The sequence below is a fragment of the Equus caballus genome, chromosome 27 (genome assembly GCF_041296265.1).
Source record: "Equus caballus isolate H_3958 breed thoroughbred chromosome 27, TB-T2T, whole genome shotgun sequence".
Taxonomy (NCBI): Eukaryota; Metazoa; Chordata; class Mammalia; order Perissodactyla; family Equidae; genus Equus; species Equus caballus.
The window spans coordinates 35,144,760-35,163,507 of record NC_091710.1 but is presented as its reverse complement, the minus strand read 5'-3'; the positions used below and the strand labels follow the sequence as shown (position 1 = coordinate 35,163,507).

Here is an 18,748-nt window from a genome sequence, read left to right as displayed (position 1 = left end):
ACTTCTGTATGGGAGAGAAGCAGGGCATCATTAACTGTTGATACTGTGTTCCCAAGTGTCTACCAGTTAAGTAGTTCTTGAAGAGAATCTAGGCTTAGTCTGATTTGAATTGTGAGATCTGAGCCCAGGACATTCTATAGGGATTCTTGGCTGATTTGAGAAGTCCAGGATATCTAGAATAAACCTAAGACTTTATGATTTGGGGGCTTTCCATCTTGCTTTAAAGGTTTCCCATTTCTAGACTTGGATATTTCCTTCTAATTTTCTATTATTTATTTTGTATGGTAGATTATTTCTTTCTTAGTGCTATACTTTGAATAAGTAAAATTGAAGTTATGTTCTGAATTTTCTATTGAAAATTGTAGTCTGGGGGCTGGGCCGGTGGCACAGCAGTTAAGTTCGCACGTTCCGTGTCGGTGGCCCAGGGGTTTGCTGGTTCGGATCCTGGGTGTGGACCTACCCAACTCTTACCAAGCCATGCTGTGGCAGGCATCTTACATATAAAGTAGAGGAAGATGGGCACCGATGTTAACTCAAGGCCAACCTTCCTCAAAAAAAAAGTAAAAGAAAAAAAAGAAAATTACAGTCTGTGGTTTATTTACTGGTTTTTATATTTTGAACAGGTAAACTGGAATTTTTTCTTGCAGGAAGGGTTAAGGATCTAATGTTGTTTTCTTTAGTACAGCTAGTCAATTTATTAAGCATCATCCAAACCGGCAAACCCCAGGCCAATTAGGCGGAGCATGCTAACTTAACCACTGTGCCACCAGGCTAGCCCCAAGAACTGTCTTCTTGATTCATTGGATAGAGAAGATTTGGAGGGGAATCAACAGATGGTCTTGAATGGTTCTCTGTGTTCTGTTACCTGAGGCCAAGTCCTAGGTGGTGAAACCTTTGTTCTTTAGGTGTTAGAGGTTTGAGGACACTAGTGATGTCTCAGGTTAACTGAGGACAAGAGATCAAAGAACCTCAAAGGAGGGAGGAGCAGTGACTTGTGGTGAATGCAGACAAGTGGAGAGAAAAATGAGAACCTCTTCACAAATGCCAGCTTGGATCATGAGGCTACAAATGACCAAATGTCACCATCAAATGCTTTGGCACAGTGTAAGCCCCTTGGTACAGTGATGCAATCCCAGGTAAAAACAAGAGAACCTGGGGCCACCCTGGTGGCTAGTGGTTGGGTTCATGTGTTCCACTTGGGCAGCCTTGGGTTCATGGGTTCAGATCCCAGGGGTGGACCTACCGGTCATCAAGCCATGCTGTGGCAGGTGTCCCACATATAAAGTAGAGGAAGATGGGCACAGATGTCAGCTCAAGGCCAATCTTCCTCAGCAAAAAGAGGAGGATTGGCGGCAGATGTTAGCTCAGGGCTAATCTTCCTCAAAATAATGAAAACAGTTGTCCAACAGGTGGGAATCCACAACAAGCTCTCACCGATTTTGGTTTTCTTCTGATGTTTTTGTTTATGTGCTGAATCATTTTCAACACACTAAATGGCTAAGTTTTTTCTTTTCAACTCAAAATGTCTATAAGGTAGGACACTTAAAAGATCCTTATCAGCTTCTCTGCTCCATCATCCTCAATTTGCGGTAAAGGATACTGCTTAGTGCTTGGGAGAAGCACAAAGACACAAAGAGCGAGTGTAAACGGGACAGGGGAGGAAATGCCATTAATATCTCAAAATCCTAGCCCACCACATACTTATCCCCCTTAATTCTTTTAAGAAATTTTTTATGATCTTATAAGAAAAAATCATATTTTCCAATTTAGCAATGACAAAATTGAGGCTTACTGCTGCTGGCTAACTGTCCTGAACCCTGCTCTCACTCTTCACCACCTCTTTCAATAGGGGTCCTCTATGTCGGTATTGGCAACACACTGTACTCTGTGGCTACACCGGCAATGAATACCTGAAGTTGATGAATATAATAAACATTTTCTGATTCAATAATTAATAAAGATGAGAACAGAAAAACTCAAAAGCCCAGAAAGACTTAATATATTTTAATGTTCTAGTACCAAATATCAAACATGGTACAAATATGTTACAAACAATGCATACATTTAATATGGATATTTTCTATCAAATGTATGAGTAATAATCCCACCCCTTTAGTTTGCTTGGAGGCAAACCAAACCAGATCAATTATTTGATAAAGTAAGTGTGCTTTTCCTCCCGCTCATAAACTCAGTGAATTATGTTTTCTTGAATGTCAGATTCACAATCTGTTTTAGAACATTAACCCATTTTAATTAAAGTCTTACCTGACTTCTGTTTGAACGGTTCAATCATTTCAAAATGTATATAATTGCATTTGATGTTATGGATAATGAACAAATGGAAACAGTGGTGGTCACTGATATACTACTCAAGGCGGTGTATATTTGGGGGCATATCAGGGGAAGTCACTTGTAAAACATACATTTTAACATTCAGATTTTGAAATTTAGATACTGTGTGCAAAGTATGAGGATTATGAGTGAAAAATTATGAGTGATTTTTTTCATTTTTTCAAATGCTTTTAGAAAACGTATTATTTTTGTTTTGTTAAAAAAGCAACAAGATGTAGACATTTCTTTAAAATATATATATTCAAAACCTGACCCTCCGGGGATTTTATGAGGATGTCCAAGGGGACCCTAGACATCAAAATTTCAAAGTGGCTTTGGAGAGTGGAAAAAAAGTAAAACATTCAAAACGTCGAAATCGGTTCTTGTAAATGCTGGCTCTAGTCCTTTATATCACTTTCGAGTCTTTAAGTTCAACTTCAGTACTCAGAGCTGGTCTTCAGAGATCAGACTATTTGATGTGGTTCTCCCTGCAAACCAGCTCCGGATCTATTGCCTCAAAGGCCACCAGTTGCTCTGGATGATGGTAAATGTGAGCCTAAGGCTCTTGTCCTAAAGTTGTGTGGTCCAGGGAACACAGGCAATTGCAGCTCGAGCGCTTATCCAAGACTCACTCAGGAATCCTACCTCTTCTCACATTAGTGTTCTTGCTTTTTGGGTTTTTTTTGTGAGAGAGATTGGCCCTGAGCTAACATCTGTGCCAATCGTCCTCCATGTTACATGGGACACCACCACAGCATTGCTTTATGAGCGTACTAGGTTGCACCCAGGATCTGAAGCTGTGAACCCAGGGTTGCTGAAGTGGAGCGCGTGAACTTAATCACTACACAACAGGGTTGGCCCCTCACACTAGTGTTTTTTAGATAACTAGTGTTACCTAGTTTCTGTATTCTGCTTTCTTTTGTTTTTTTCTCTACTTTTGTATTTAAAGATAATTTTGAAACCACCTCCAAACTATCTTTTTTTGCAGGCACAACTATCTAAAACACCTGTTTTCTTCATCAAAATTTATGCCATCAACATTTAATCACATGTGTACTTGTGTAGCATCCTTCATGTAATTTTTCTTTCTCAGCCTAATGTCATCCATTCTATGGGCGTTTTCCTGGGCCAGTATAGCTCAGCTAATATAGGAAATGTTTCGTTTCTTCATTTTAATCAATTTCTAGAAGTGTAAACAGTACTTCAACATTTTTCAAGTTTACACAATTTTGACTGTGCATGCTTGAAACTTCTCAATATTAATGACTTTCATTAACGCTTTCTCATTCTTGCAAGACAGGAACTCTATTGAGGCATACTTCCATGCTAAATTTATAAAAATTTATTTATTAACCCTCCATCATTAATATTGAAAATGTATAAAAGATTTAAACAAGTAAACTTATCATGACCTACTTTTCATGTACGTTGTAACGGGAAACAACCTAAGAAACTGTTACTAAATCATTACGAGAGTAAAAAAGAATAAATAATAGATGTGTAACAAATGAAGAGTTTCATAAAGAGCCAAAAAATAGATAAGGCAATTAAAAATCATTCAAAAACTGCTTTTGGCTTTTTGTGAAATGGCAAAGATTTTTATTTATGCCTTACTGTCGTTTGTTTCATTTCAGTTGAGTAATGTTATCTTCTAGACCACCGTAATTTATTCTTTTTACGATTAAGGATTCTTTTGTTTTTCTTTTAGGCTTGAATCACCAACCAGGTCCTTGATCATGGAAGCTCCTCGAGGGGTCCAGGTGAGTGCTGCTGCAGGAGACTTCAAGGCCACTTGCAGGAAGGAGCTCCATTTGCAGTCTACAGAAGGGGAGGTGAGTTCTGAGGGGCAGAGACTGGTCCTTCAGTGCTAAGTGTGCATCTTCTCAAATTACATGCATATGATTTCAGGTGAAACAGACAGAATTGCTTCCTAAGAGAGCTTAAATGATGAAAATATTAATACTGCTCCTTGAATATGAAATTTGGTAAACCTAATGTTATTTTCTTTCTTTTTTTTTTTTTGGAGGAAGATTAGCCCTGAGTTAACTACTGCCAGTCCTCCTCTTTTTGCTGAAGAAGCCTGGCCCTGAGCTAACATCCGTGCCCATCTTCCTCTACTTTATATGTGGGACGCCTACCGCAGCATGGCGTTTCAAGCGGTGCCGTGTCCGCACCCGGGATCCAAACTGGTGAACCTTGGGCCGCTGAGAATTGGAACTTGCGAACTTAACCACTGTGCCAATGGGCCGGCCCCCCTAATGTTATTTTCTTAAGTCAAAGCTCCACTTATTTTCTACTGAAAGATATTCATTCATAAGTCAATTACAAGTGGGGCATCTAAAATCCTGTAATTTCAAAATTGGCAGATAAACATAATGAGTATCAAAATAATATCAAGAATCTTTGTTTTTTTGTCCTGTTTTGGTTTTCAAAAACTTCTTCCAAAAAGTACTTCAGATGTTTGTTTCTGTAGAAATGGCCCCTATATTTTTGCTAAAAGAGAAACAAAAGTTTACTTTATCATTTAGCCTGATTGTTATTTCCTAGATAAGGAGATGCATGCTAATATTTTTCTTCCGTGTCGCTTTATTTCCCCCAGAATCTCCTTTCAGTCTGTTGTCATTCGTTTAAAGAGCATCTGCTTTTCCTCACTGGCTGCTTTAGAGAACACCTTGCATTTGATCTTCCACTCTTTCACTGTAATGCAATAGACACATATTTATTTCATTTATCTTATTTGCTATGTATGTTGTGATTGTTGTGTTTGCAGAACCACATTTTTGTCAATTCCTCGGCAGCATGTCTTCACATATTACCTCTCCCCCTGTCTCAATGGCCTTCTTCTGAAACTCTGAAGAAACGCTATGTCTTTTCATTCTCTTCCCTCCAGGTCTCTTAGCCTCTCCTTCCTAGTTTCTATTGTTTTATCTCCTTGTGCCTCACTCTGCTTATTTATTCAGCTCTACATGCCCAGGTATCTGATCTTCAGTATCTAATCTCTTCTTTAATCCCTAAATTGAGCTTTTAATTTCAGTAATTATGTTGTTCATTTCTAGGATTCTCATCTGTTGGTTTTTTGAATCTGCCAGGACATCTTGGTGGTTGCTCTTTTCTTTGCTTGTTTGTTTTTAATTCTACTTCAATTATTTCATAGCCTTATACATAATACATACTCTACTCTGAATACTTTTGCTACAATTTCCGAAGTCCTTGAAAGTCTAAATCATTGTATTGCTGTTTCTACCAATTAATTCCCTTAGCATTTTCTTCCTTCATGTGCTTATTTTTTATTATGAGTTTACAAACGTCAAGTTGAGAAGAAAAAGAATGGAAGAAGAATTTGAGAGATCCTCTGGAGCATTTCATATCTCTTCACACATAAAGACGAGGGCATAAATTAATAGAATCAGAGGACGATGTTCCTCTGTCATCTTTATGCTGTTAACGTTGTATTGATTCAAGACAAATTTTACTCATAGTCATGCACCGCATAACGACATTTTGGTCAATGCTGGACCACATATATAACGGTGGTCCCATAGGATTAGTACCATCTAGCCTGTGTGTGTAGTCAGCTATACCATCTAGGTTTGTGTAAGTACACTCCATGATGTTAGCAAAATGATGAAATTGCCTAACAATGCGTTTCTCAGAACATATCCCCATCGTTAAGCAACGCAAGACTGTATGTATTTTGCTTCCTTTTTATCAACAAACCTACTGGCAGGAACATATTATCATCTGAGTAGATATTGTAACTTAAATGATTTAGAAATAGGCTTAGTGATATTTAAAAAACATATCCATTTCACTTTTGAGGATTTCTTTCCACTATAATTGCAGACTACAGTACTTTTTCTACTATAGCAAGCCAGAAATCTTTCTTCAATATCTCATATTCTTTTTAAAAACATTGCATTTATCATGCTAATAATACATTCAAATTATTCATACTATCATCCCATAATACATATTGATGGTTACTAATCTCTGTTCTGCTCATATTTGTGCACCACTTTATACGTTCTTTTATTCAACGTATCAGCAGTATCCTTGGATTCAATTACAGATTAGAATTTAATTGTGAATTAAGTATTACGCTATAATGAAATCATAGCCAGAGGTGTTCAGCTGTGGTCATTTTTTTATATTAATAAAATAAAGATACAGAAAAGCACAAAACTTTATATTAGAATAAAATAGCGTGTAATTTTCCTATGAAGTGTGAGATGATATAAAATCTTTCTCATTGCTTCACTGACTACACCACAGAAAGGCAGATTGATCATTCACTAAACAACACAGAAATAGGTAAAGTCCCTACCTTTAGATAGTTTTAAACAAGTTAACATCAGAACAGACACGGTATTGAGGTAACCAAAACAACAGACAAAATGCACAAGAATGAATTGGACCCAAAATTCTGCACTGCAGAAGTTTCAATGATTTCACACATGGTGTTGCAAGGAATTTCAAATTCAGCTCTGAAGACAACACGAATCATGATTGTGTGTGGAACTTTAAAAGAGTTATAAAAGCGTATTCAATGCAATAACATAACATATACTTTACAAGATCACAGAGGAAGGATAAAACCATTTTTATTTTGCAAATTAGTTAACCTTTTCTATGACAGTGATAGGCGTGATTTCAACAGGTGAGAAGGGGGTAAATGAATTCTTGGTGGGGAGAAGACAGTGGGCTGTGACTCAAACGCTCAGGGGTGTAATTCTGAGTACGAGGAAGAGTTTCGGAACAAATAGATTATATGGCTTATGGGGCAATATAGAATAGAAATATCAATTGTAGAAGTTGGAAAGTGAACAGTATCATAGTAATTGTGTTACCAGAACAGAAAGAGATATGAGCAAGCCTTTCCATGCTGGAGAAGCTGAGCAATGTTGGGTTGAAAAGAATCAATACATGACACTCCTTTTTATCTCGTGACTTAATTTTCTATCTCAAGCCAAGAAAATGCCACTTTCTCTTTTTAAAGACCCCATTCATTTTAATTTACCTATTAATAAAATCTAATTGCCTTACATGGGTCAGGCTACAGCTTGGATCTCAGAAGTTTACGGGATTAAGTATTGTCATATAGCTAAATACTGTCCTGAAAGGAGAGCTAGAGGGCACTGCCGTAGCTAAGCTGAAGCAGGCCACACACCATAAGGCCCAAGTCCTCCAAGACTGACTCCATTGGTGAGGCCTCCACAGCTATGCTTGGTTTCCAAGGCTGCCACCTGCATGCCCTATATGTATAAAAACAGCTACTTTCCACAGCTATTCAGGCTACACCAATAGAAAGAGGCCATAACTATAAAATCCAGCAATTTGGCATTGTGTCAGCAAGCCTCTGCAAACCACCAAAGCTAACCGGTAACATTGCTTTCTGTACTTACTAATAAATAAGCCATTCACAATATCTTACAGTCATTTGATCAATCCCATATGAGCCTCCTTATCCACGTGTTGTTTAGCTTTCCATGTTCCATTCTTTATTACCTATGTCTCATGGTTTCTTGGCCAGAGCACCAGCTCCTGATTTTTCTTCAGAGTGAACTCACCTCCAAATACGCAGACCTAAAACCACAGGGTCCCAGAGCTTGTCACCAATTAGCATTTGTGAAGCTTGAGAATGTCTGCTCTCTGAAAGCATGCTAGCTCCTAAAAAGAGGTGAGAAAAGGATGGGCTATTCAAGCCCAGTTCCTCTCTCAAACCCAGCCAGTAAGAGAAGTCATCCTCCTCTCCTGTGGAGACATGAATGCAAGAGCCCAGAGTGTGTACCAATTACCATGTTACACTCATTGATGTCCCTCAACATGGAAACACAGAAGCAGAAAAATGAGGCCCAGCATCTACACCCCAAAAATGTATTGTCATTTTCTTTGTCTTAGGTTTTGTGCTTTTAACTTTCACATCAGAAATAATAATAATAATCTTCTTTAAAAAATTGTGTCACTTAACCCAGAAGTAATTATGGGGTAATAAATTTTAACATTTGACACCTACAAACAAAAACTCTATTCATGTTTTCTGAACTTTGAATACTGTTGGTAAATGCAATAATTCATTTATTTTGTAATCTATTCATGTATTCAATAGCTATTTGCATTATGGGGAAGCTGTATGTGCACAGTCAAATATTGTAAAGTTATAAAAAAATTCAGGTGTGATGTTACCTTCAAGAAGGACATAGTTTAGTAGGAAAAGTAAGATATAATATGACTACAAAATAACATATCAAGTGATCAGCAAAATAAAATATTAATAATAATAAATTCTATGGGAGAACAAAATAAGAAGAGTCTTTCACCTTGGAGCGTCAGAGAAGACCCATGGAGGATGGAGAAGATGAACTGGACTTTGGTGGAGGGTGACAATTGTACCCTAGAAGGGAGAGACGTGCAAGGTGAAGGAAGAATGTTCTTTCATGCCATGTGCACTGGCACAATTCTGTGCACTATTCTATAGCCAGGAACCAAAGACAGGCCCTGCCCTCACAGACCTTACTTTCAAGTAAGAGAAACAAACAACAAATAATGAATACACACAATATAATGTTAAGAAGAGATTCTTTTTTTTCTTTTTTGAGGAAGATTAGGCCTGAGCTAACTACTGCCAGTCCTCCTCTTTTTGCTGAGGAAGCCTGGCCCTGAGCTAACATCGTGCCCATCTTCCTCTACTTTATATGTGGGATGCCTACCACAGCGTGGCATGCCAAGAGGTGCCATGTCTCCACCCGGGATCCAAACTGGCAAACCCCTGACTGCCGAGACGTGGAATGTGTGAACTTAACCGCTGCGCCACCGGGCCGGCCCAAGAAGAGATCCTTACTATAGAGAAAAATAAAGCTGTCAAGGAGAGGTTTATGGATTAGTCTTATTTTAATCAGAGAATTAAGAAATCCTATCTGAGAAGGTGACCGTCTGGTAAAGATCTGATTAAACATGGTCACGTCTAAATTAATCTAAAGTATACATGCCCATAATATATGAATCCATTTTCTGGCTTCCTTGCAGTATGCAATCGATTCCTGTGTTTCAAAATCTATACAGCATGAAAAAGGCAAACAGTGGAAATCTCCCTCCTACCCCTGTTCTCAAACCACCTACGTGATATACACCCCCACTTGTAAATATCTGGAGAAAAGTATTTCAGGCTAATGAAATAGGGAATAAAAAAGCCCTGAGACCAGAGTTCTTTGGTATATTTGAGAAAATGCAAGAGCTTGAGTAAGAAGAATTATAAGAAATGTTAAAAAGATAGGCCAGGTCACACAGGGCTTGTGGACCATGGAGAGGAATCAAGATTCAGTTGAAGTGTGGACAGAGGAGGCCATTAGAGAATTTTGAGCACGGGGGTGGGGGGGGGGGCATGATTTGATTTGCATTTCTTAAAAATTAGGTCTATACAGTATGTAAAATACACTGGACGAGGACAAGAATGCCAGCTGGGAAGCAAGTTATGGGAAGCAAGCTATTAGGAGTCCCACTAAGACATGAATAGGACTTGGATGAGGGCAAATATGTGGAAAATGGAGTAGTCTTTGATTGTCCTGTCAATTTAGAGATGCCTTTAGGCAGTAATTAGCTATATAACAGTAGAATGAGGAAAAAGCTAGAGAGAGTTATTTCTTTGCTCACTCACATTCATGATTCAATTTTTCTTTCTTTGGAACTTTCCCCATGCATGTTAAAACCATATGATCACTGTCCATCAACGTGTTGTGTCCATTATTTGGAAGCAGTGAAGTAATTTGCAAGTTAGAAGACATAGCAAAGTAGGTGTTGAGTACAAGTCACTGTTTCATGGAGACTTCAAACCTGATTATATCTGTTGTTAATTGTGCAGATTACCTACTCGGTATATCCTTTAGACTGTCTGTCAACGTGATTTTATAAGTATTTAAAAAAATCAGGCCAGAGAGTAAATTTGTTTTTAATTAATTGCCCATCACTTCAGTAATGTCATCTCCATGAACATCCTTATTTCTTTGTATGTTCTTTAGACTAGGCATGATTAAAAAGCTAAATTGAGAGACTGTCAAAATCATTAATTTTCTGTGATGTTTGAATAACTAGGTTGGCCCCTTAAGCAGATTGTACAATATCCCTTTTCAGATCGGGCTTTCTGTGAGAATGCACCACGTCCCAAAGGAGAAGATAGCTGCCGAGCTTTTGGGCTATACCGTAGGAATGTAATTTGTTTGTTCAACAAAGCATGGCAGCTAAACCAATATAATTGTTTGTTGTGTAGGCTTTCTTATTAGACTATATTGTCAAGCTCTGAGAAATGTAAAATGCTAAAGTGAATTAAAATGCAATTTCTTTTCCCCCTAGATATTTTTGAATGCAGATACAATCCGGCTGGGAAATCTACCGACCGCCTCCTTTTCATCTTCTTCATCGAGCTCCTCAAATTCTCGACAGACAGTCTATGAACTGTGCGTCTGTCCCAATGGCAAACTGTACCTTTCTCCAGCAGGAGTAGGTTCCACTTGTCAGTCCAGTAGCAACATCTGCTTATGGAACTGAAGTGACTGATTTCTCCTCACACCAGAATAGCCTTTTGTTCCTGTCCGTCTGCTTCACAGTTTTGCTCGGTTTCCCTTGTGATCAGTCCAGAGCTTCTTCAAATGGTCCACAGAGCAACTTTTTCCAGTGTAAGCAGGGATTCACCACCACCTTCTCGTGTGATTTACCGTACTGTCCAACACAGAAAGTGCGAATGACAGAACAATGGAAAAATCATCTTCAGCGGGAAAACTGGATCATAACTTTTGCTCAAAAGGGAGAACAACATAGGTGCCTTTGCTACATGAAGTGAAGCACACAGTTTTAGATTTTTGCAGGACCTGGATATGAACTGCATATGCATACATGACATGGATGAAATTCCCAGTATCCAATGGCAAGATGAAATGGTTAACCCTGTGAGAAAACTAATTCTACAGTCTGAAAGCACAATTTTCCATTCATCTTTTTGGATGTAAACTTTTATCCCTGAATTTTAAAATTTTAAAGCATTATGTAATGCTTGCTTTACTAAAAGTTAAATTCAATACATAGTTTTTAACAAAACACAACTAAACAATACAGAATCCCACCCTGAGTTTTATTTGTTTCTTTAAATTCGATGTGTTGTTACTCTTTGTCTATTACGTCTAGAATTTTGTACATTAGGTAATTTTGAAAGCACTCAGCAATATAATCTTTACAGAATTAACAAAACGCCATTATACTGTCATTTGTCAGATCTGAATGGCCTTATATAGTATTTACTTGGCTATTGCATGTGATGTATTTGCTTTTAACAAAACATCTAATTTATTGCAATATAAGGTAGGATTAAGAGGGACATACTGATGGTGTGGAATCCGTAGCTCTTTTTTTTTTTTTTAATTTACGTGTTATCCTTTACACCAGGTCCTAATAGTACAATTTTTGTTTGCTCCATCCACTTTATACTTGACTCTGACTGCTAAAATTCAAACATCCTCTAAATAAATAAACACTAATATGATGCATAATGCTGAGAATGGATTCACTTTCCATTGGAATATCATCTTCAGAATTATATCTATATATTTTTTCTTGGAGGTTAAGATTTAAGGATGGTAGAAATTAAATTAAAAATCCATGCTTAAAGAGTAAAAAATACCACTGTTAACAAACATGTTGAAAATGTGTTTACTCCATTAGATTCATATTTTAAGGAATTTAGTTACATTTCCTTTCAGGTTTTAACATCTAGTTATTTTTATTAGACTGTTAAGCTACCCTGACAACAGAAATCATAGTACCTTCTGTTCTCCATGCTTCTTTTTGTAAATGAGCTCGTAATAAATAACTCCAGTATACTATAGATTCGTTTATCCCAACACTCCTTAACTCGAATTCTTGAAACTTACAAAATCCAAGAATGTAAAATTATATTAAACATTTCCTATTATGGGAAGATGACTTGATTATTATAAGGTAAGTCCTTAATTTCCATGTACCAATCAATCTTCTCCCCCATGCACGCTCTTGCAGGTGTTGGGAAATTTCATTTTGGGAGTCCGTGACTGTAGAACCTTTGGGGTTCAGGCCTCTACAGCATGGGGTGAAGTGGGAGATTGGAACTTGAAGCAATTTGGCTAGTGAAAGTAGGAAAATTGGGTAACATAAGCAGCAAAGTGAACCATTTGGCCAGAATTATCTTGCTTGGATAACCTATCATATTGAATTCTTGAAAAAACTCCATTTCATTAAACGCATTCTGTACTCAGCAGAAAAATCAGAAAGCTAGTACAGGCTTATTACTTTTAAAATAGAACTTGACTTGTGGTTGGAAGTTATTGTATAAAACTTTAAATCAATTCAGAGTAAGAATTACGGTATGTATGCAATGGCTTAAAATTCATACCATAACAAAAAAGTTCAATTTATTTAAACTAAAACATTAGAATCTAATATGAGAAATTCTCACATTGGCTTTTGCAAAATACTCACACAAAGTATAACACAAGAGATTTTGAAAAATTATGGGTGCTAAACACTGTATTACGGACTTTTTTAGGAAAACACTATGTATTAATTTGAGATATATTCAAGTTCTAAATATCTCTAAATTAAAACACTTAGAAAGTTTCTTAGTCAAATGGGAACAATTCTTTTGATTAGTTATTAGCCCTGCTTCTAATCTCAGCTCTGTCTCCAATAATCAGTGCATTGATTTAGACAGTCTGGGAGTATCTCCAGCCTTTGGTTTACTCAACTTTACCAAAAAAGTATTGAATCAAATGGTCTCCAGAGAGTCCTTCCAGCTCTAACATATTCTCATTCCAAGAGGTGGAAGGGGCCATTGAAATTTTAAATTATATGTCATAGAGGAGGGAAGGTGAAAAAAAGGATGAGACAAAAATGTGTAAAAACCAATTCCAGTGAGGGGCTGTCAAATTTTGAATTCTAATATGTTCTGAAAGGTTACAGACACAACTCAAAAAATATAGAAGTTAAAAGATTTACATTATGTCCAAATGATGTAAAAAAAAATTTTTGCTACTAAAAAACATTTAGTAGGAAAAAATAGTGATACAGATGTCTTTCCTATCCAAGACTGAATATTAGTTAAAATTACTTGACTGGCTATTTTAGATTCCTTGGAATCTAAGTATAAACTCAGCCTCAGAATTCGAGCTTCTCTTGAAGGCTTAGAAGATTGCTCCTAAAAGTCTTTAATTTCCTCATAAAAGAAGGGTTGGTTCTTTCTTAATACAGAGTTCCCTTAATTGCAGACTACCCAAACGGATTCATTATGTGTTTTTCCAGTACCATTTTTATGTTACAACATACATATAGTGCAGTTTACGGAGATGCAAATATCATCTTTCCTAAATCAAACTCAGAAATATAATTCATTTAAAGTGTACTACATGGACCCTCTACTTTGTATTCGGGTTAGCCGGAGAAGGCAGAGAGAGAAGAAAAGAAGAAGGCAGGCAAGCAGAAAGGCAGGAAGGATAGAAGGAAGGAAAGGGACTGACAATTCCCAGAGTTTAAATTCTTAACTGGGAATGGATAAACTGAGAAGTGATTGAGCTCAGTTTTTGGGGGTCAAAAGGAGAGAAGCAAAGAGGAGTCATTCTTTTTTCTTTCAGAATATTTCAGGAAGATCCTTCCAAAAAAATGCACTTCCAAATTTCATGTTTCTTTTGCTCAACATCTCCAAAATTTCTACCAGGTATTTCTTAGTCCTATTTTTTTTTCTTATTTTATTATAAACCATAAACTTTATAATCTGGTGCATAATTATTTATCTGAAAATTTAAGATAATTTTATGCTTCAAATTTTAACCTGGAAATCTTGCATTTCCAGTTCTGCCCTATATACTCATGTGACCTGTAGAAGTATATTTAGTTATCTTGACCACAGTTTTCTTATCTGTGAAAGGGGTACATCAAACTAGAAGTTTTCTTTGATTACTTTCTTCTCTAAATTTCACTGATTCACTAAAGAAAAGACTCAGCAATCTTGGTTCCAGTACCTAGTCTGCACTAGTATTTTTTTTATCTCCTTACATAACTTAAAATACTGCTTATAAATGTTGAAATGCAAATCTTTCCAGCATCCAATCCCCATGCCTTTTCCATACTTTCTTTCTTGTTCTTACCATTTGAACATTAATATCCCTTTTGGAAAATCATGCTTTGCTGACAAGCTTCAGTAATATGGCTGACATTAAAAAGGAAAAGAATGTATTCTGGTCTTATTAAAAATGACTATTTAGGAAATTAATGGAAATATTTAACAAGTATTAATAGTCTCTTGATGATTCTGTTATTATTTATCTCTATCCAACTAAAAAGCATTGGTCTTTTGAAGAGAAGGTAATTTGATCACAAACAGCAATTGCTGAATTTTTTATAACGTATGCCATTCAAAATTCCTACATATTCTACCATCTGAATTACTCAATTGGACAGTGCCTCATTTTATGAAACTGGCATTTGATACAACAAAACTGAGCAATTATGTCATTGCAAACACGGCATCTCTATTTGAGAGAGGAATAGGCAGAGAGCTGGAGAGTGTTTAATGCATTTAAGCGCTTTATAGCAGATAGTGTCAATAACATAATATTAAATTATTAAAATAGTTGAAGACATTTAATGGCCAAATTCTCTCTACAGCCATCAAGGCCAAACTCACATTTGAGTTTCATGTGAATGACGTCACCTTATGCTTCCGGTAGCTTTGGTCTAATTAGATTGCTCATGTGACCATATTTAAAGATACTTGGAGAAATTATTTTCTCTACATCTTAGTGTATATTTAGTAATGAATATTGGAAAATATCATTATCACAAAGTAAAACAATATTGTATTTTTATTCTTTTAAAACAATCATAAACTAATGAATGACCTCACTGAACACTGTTATTCGTATTGTTTTATATTACAGTTCATTAGTTTAAATGTCAAAGACCAAAGACTGGGATTTCTATTGTATTTAACTTTACAACACTGCTGCTTCTACTAATTTATTCAAATGAATAGGAGGGCTTATAATTATAATTTGAGGTAGTAAACACCCTCCTTGCAGGATTCTGAGCTGTAGACCATTAATTAATGCTTTTGTTTTAGAAGGAAAACTTTGTTAGTGTAATCCACTTACCTTTTCTACATGCATAATAAATTCCTTGATATTCATAAAACCAATATATATAGACCGTATCACAAAATGAGTCCAGGATTGATTTATCGAGTTGCATTAAAACTTTCACGCTTGCTAAAAATTCTTTGGAGAATATAATTAATTTGAAATATTTCCAGAACCAGGGGGCTATTTTTTAAGCGTTGATTGAAGTGGTTCCACTCTTTGAGAAAGTCGATGAAAAACATGAGAGGAAATGAGGTATAATGAACTGTGATTCTTTTTGTTTTTGCAGTCTTAATATCTCATTTGTTTGAATATTTATAAATAAAAGCCAAACAGGGTTAAAGATGTGCAAGGACATTCACTTACAATGGAAATATGTAATTTCAAGTTTGAGTGTCTCGTTATTTATACAATTCTTTAAACCAGGTCCACTACTCATTTATTTTGTTTTGTAATTTTCATGTAAATGTTTTCTTGTATATACAGATATATGAAAAATGGAACTATTTTCTTACACATACTATGCAATATGTTTGTAAAATTGCAATATTACCAAAATTACAAAAGCTGTGCTTTTGTACTCTATCTTGCTTTATGTAAAATCAATCTTTTTCTATTTAAATGGACTATCTGTTCCATAAACTGTAGATAACATATCTATTCAAAAACCAGTCTATTGTATCTTTTGTTTAGTTTGGGGCGGATTGGGTTATATTTCTTTTGGGAGAAAATGCAACAAAGTTTGGCAGTTGGAAACTTATTTTTCTCAGAAAATGAGAACTTTGAAGCATGCAATGAGCTCATATAATTTAAGATCTCTCCTGTAATTCTTGTATTTTGTCCTAATTTTGGTGCTACTGTGTAATCATGATTAAATGTGATAGTCAAAACAAAGAGAATCAAAATCCATATCATTTCATTTATTTTATTGAGAAAACAATTTCAAAGAGGAGGGACATGAGTAGTAGTAGTAAATAGAGACCTTTTTCCATTGTGTTCTAAATATAAATTCTATTAAGATTTACGCTTTAAAAATTTAGTTTAATCTATATATTCATACTTGATAAAGATGCTTCTCTTGTGAAAAACTGAACATATAGTTCTTCTTAAATACATGTTCAATGGAACTAAAGAATTCAAATTGATTTAAGTCATGCTCACTACATTTTATCAGATGATTAGCTAATTATTTATCTATTCTGCAATCTCTATGATTTGATTTTGGTATGAGACTGGAAAAATTGCTATTTGCTCAAACACACCCCCTACACAGATATATATGACCACACACAAATACACATAGACATGAAACTGTGAATATAAACACATACTAACCAGGATTTACATATGTGATGTTTCATTTATTCCTTTCCTTGTTACATTCACAATATCAAGAACCAGCTCAGTTCAGGATAATTTATTACCTTTCGGAGGTATAATTCCCAGTCCAATTTCTTACATGCTTTGAGAGTGACATTATTCCTCATGTGTTCCAAAAAAGCAACAGTATCCGTTGAATGGTTTTTTTTTTAAGTCACTATTACCTTTTTTCTTGGCTACCAAATATCTCTATACATTGGTCTACATATTAGAAAAAGCAAAACAAAACCAGAATCATTTACACTGCTCACAAAAGCTTTAAAATATTAAATCTAAATAGAAAATAAATGAATACTTTTAATTTGGAGAATTATATATATTCGATGACTTTATTTAATCCCCAAAAAAGTTTTGGCTTGTGCCAATAAGCAACCAGACACTTACACACTTATTTTCAGTAGATCCTCACACCATTTGCCAACCATGCCAATGCCTGGTGTTTGCTAAGATCTTTTCTCTTATGAAGTGGAGATGTTGGAGAGCAGAGGTTGGGGATGGATAGTAAGCCAAGTAATTCCAATGAAATATTATTTTAGTGTTTTCAGAGCATTGGTATATCATTAAAGGAAAAGCTACAGAAAGTGGCACTTGCATAAACTGAAAATTTTGCTGTAGCTTCTCTTAATTACCAGGCAGAAGCTTACCCTCTTTTTAGGTCACGTGACAAATTTTACAGGGAAAGCAGTCTTTTTTTTTTACTTTTCTTTCCCTCTTAATAATAATAATAAGTAAATATTACTTGCCATGAAAGTAGAATTTGTGGTAATGGACAAAACGTGCTATTATAGTATTCACTGGTGTTTTAAAAATTAAATATATTCAGTCAGTTAAAAAACTATTCTAATTTAAAAAGGGAGTCGCTTTAAATTGTTGAAAATATAAATTGCCCCCCCACACTTTTTATCAAAGAATTACCATTGATACTAAAAGGAGAAGCATTAAGTCAAAAAAGAAAGTGTTAATTTTAGTTTACAAATAAATACTAAACTTTTTCTCAGAACCAGCCCAATCCAATCATTTTTGCTCAGTCGTGGATATAAATTGTGAAGATAAAATCAGTACATCGTCTTGGTTCATACACAATGCTTAGTATATTGTATAATCTACAATTAAATATTAGATTAAATTACTTTTACAGATATGATTTAGCTGATCTAGTCAAGATCAAGTATTAATCACTTATTTTCTAATGTATCCCTGTTTCCAGAAAGAATATCTGAGTTCTTGCAATATAAAGTAAACCCTTAAAAGACAAAAATAATAAAATAAAATCATAGAGAAGAAAGAAGGAACCGAAAAGGTTAATCACTAAAACTAAAATAATCAGTATATTGAACATTGAATGTACATTTAAGTTTCCTGAAAGCCAAAGATTTAAAGGGAAATGGCATAAGCTACATCATTTGAGAAAAAGGAAGACAACAATTCATAATATATAAATATTTGCTAAATCTAAAGAATTATATTGCTTAGGTGTTTATCCATGGATCAATAAAGAAAACAGAATGCCTTAAAGAGTAGTTTCATTAAGAATTGCTCTTATCCAATAACTGCTCATAATTATAGAAGATAAGGTGTTACGGAATTGCCTAGTGTTGCGAAGTATGAGAATCTAAATTGTTCATAATTATAAATCATTAAAATATACATAAATTATCCCACACATGTAAAAATTACCCCAAATTTGTAAAATGTCAAACAAAAATGAAATAGATCCAAAGCATTTCTCAAGTTGCCAGATATTTTTAAAAATGTATAGTTTCTCTTATTATGCAATTTTTATGTTTTATATAGCAGTATTAACAGATGAGATAGCTTATAATGTAGGAGGGTAACAATATGGAAAATATCATAGGCGAAAAGTCTTGGTAAAACTCTATGCCATGTAA

General features: G+C 35.3%; 1 protein-coding gene across 1 annotated transcript in view; it reads left to right on the top strand.

The window, feature by feature from the left end:
- SGCZ (sarcoglycan zeta) overlaps window positions 1-16,373 on the top strand; it is a 1,066,277-nt gene extending 1,049,904 nt beyond the window's left edge. The window contains exons 7-8 of the mRNA XM_005606355.4: window positions 4,040-4,163; window positions 10,675-16,373. Of these exons, the coding sequence (XP_005606412.2) occupies window positions 4,040-4,163; window positions 10,675-10,869 (319 nt within the window). The 3' untranslated portion in view covers window positions 10,870-16,373. The remainder of the gene's footprint in view (window positions 1-4,039; window positions 4,164-10,674) is intronic.
- Window positions 16,374-18,748: the final 2,375 nt, after the last annotated feature.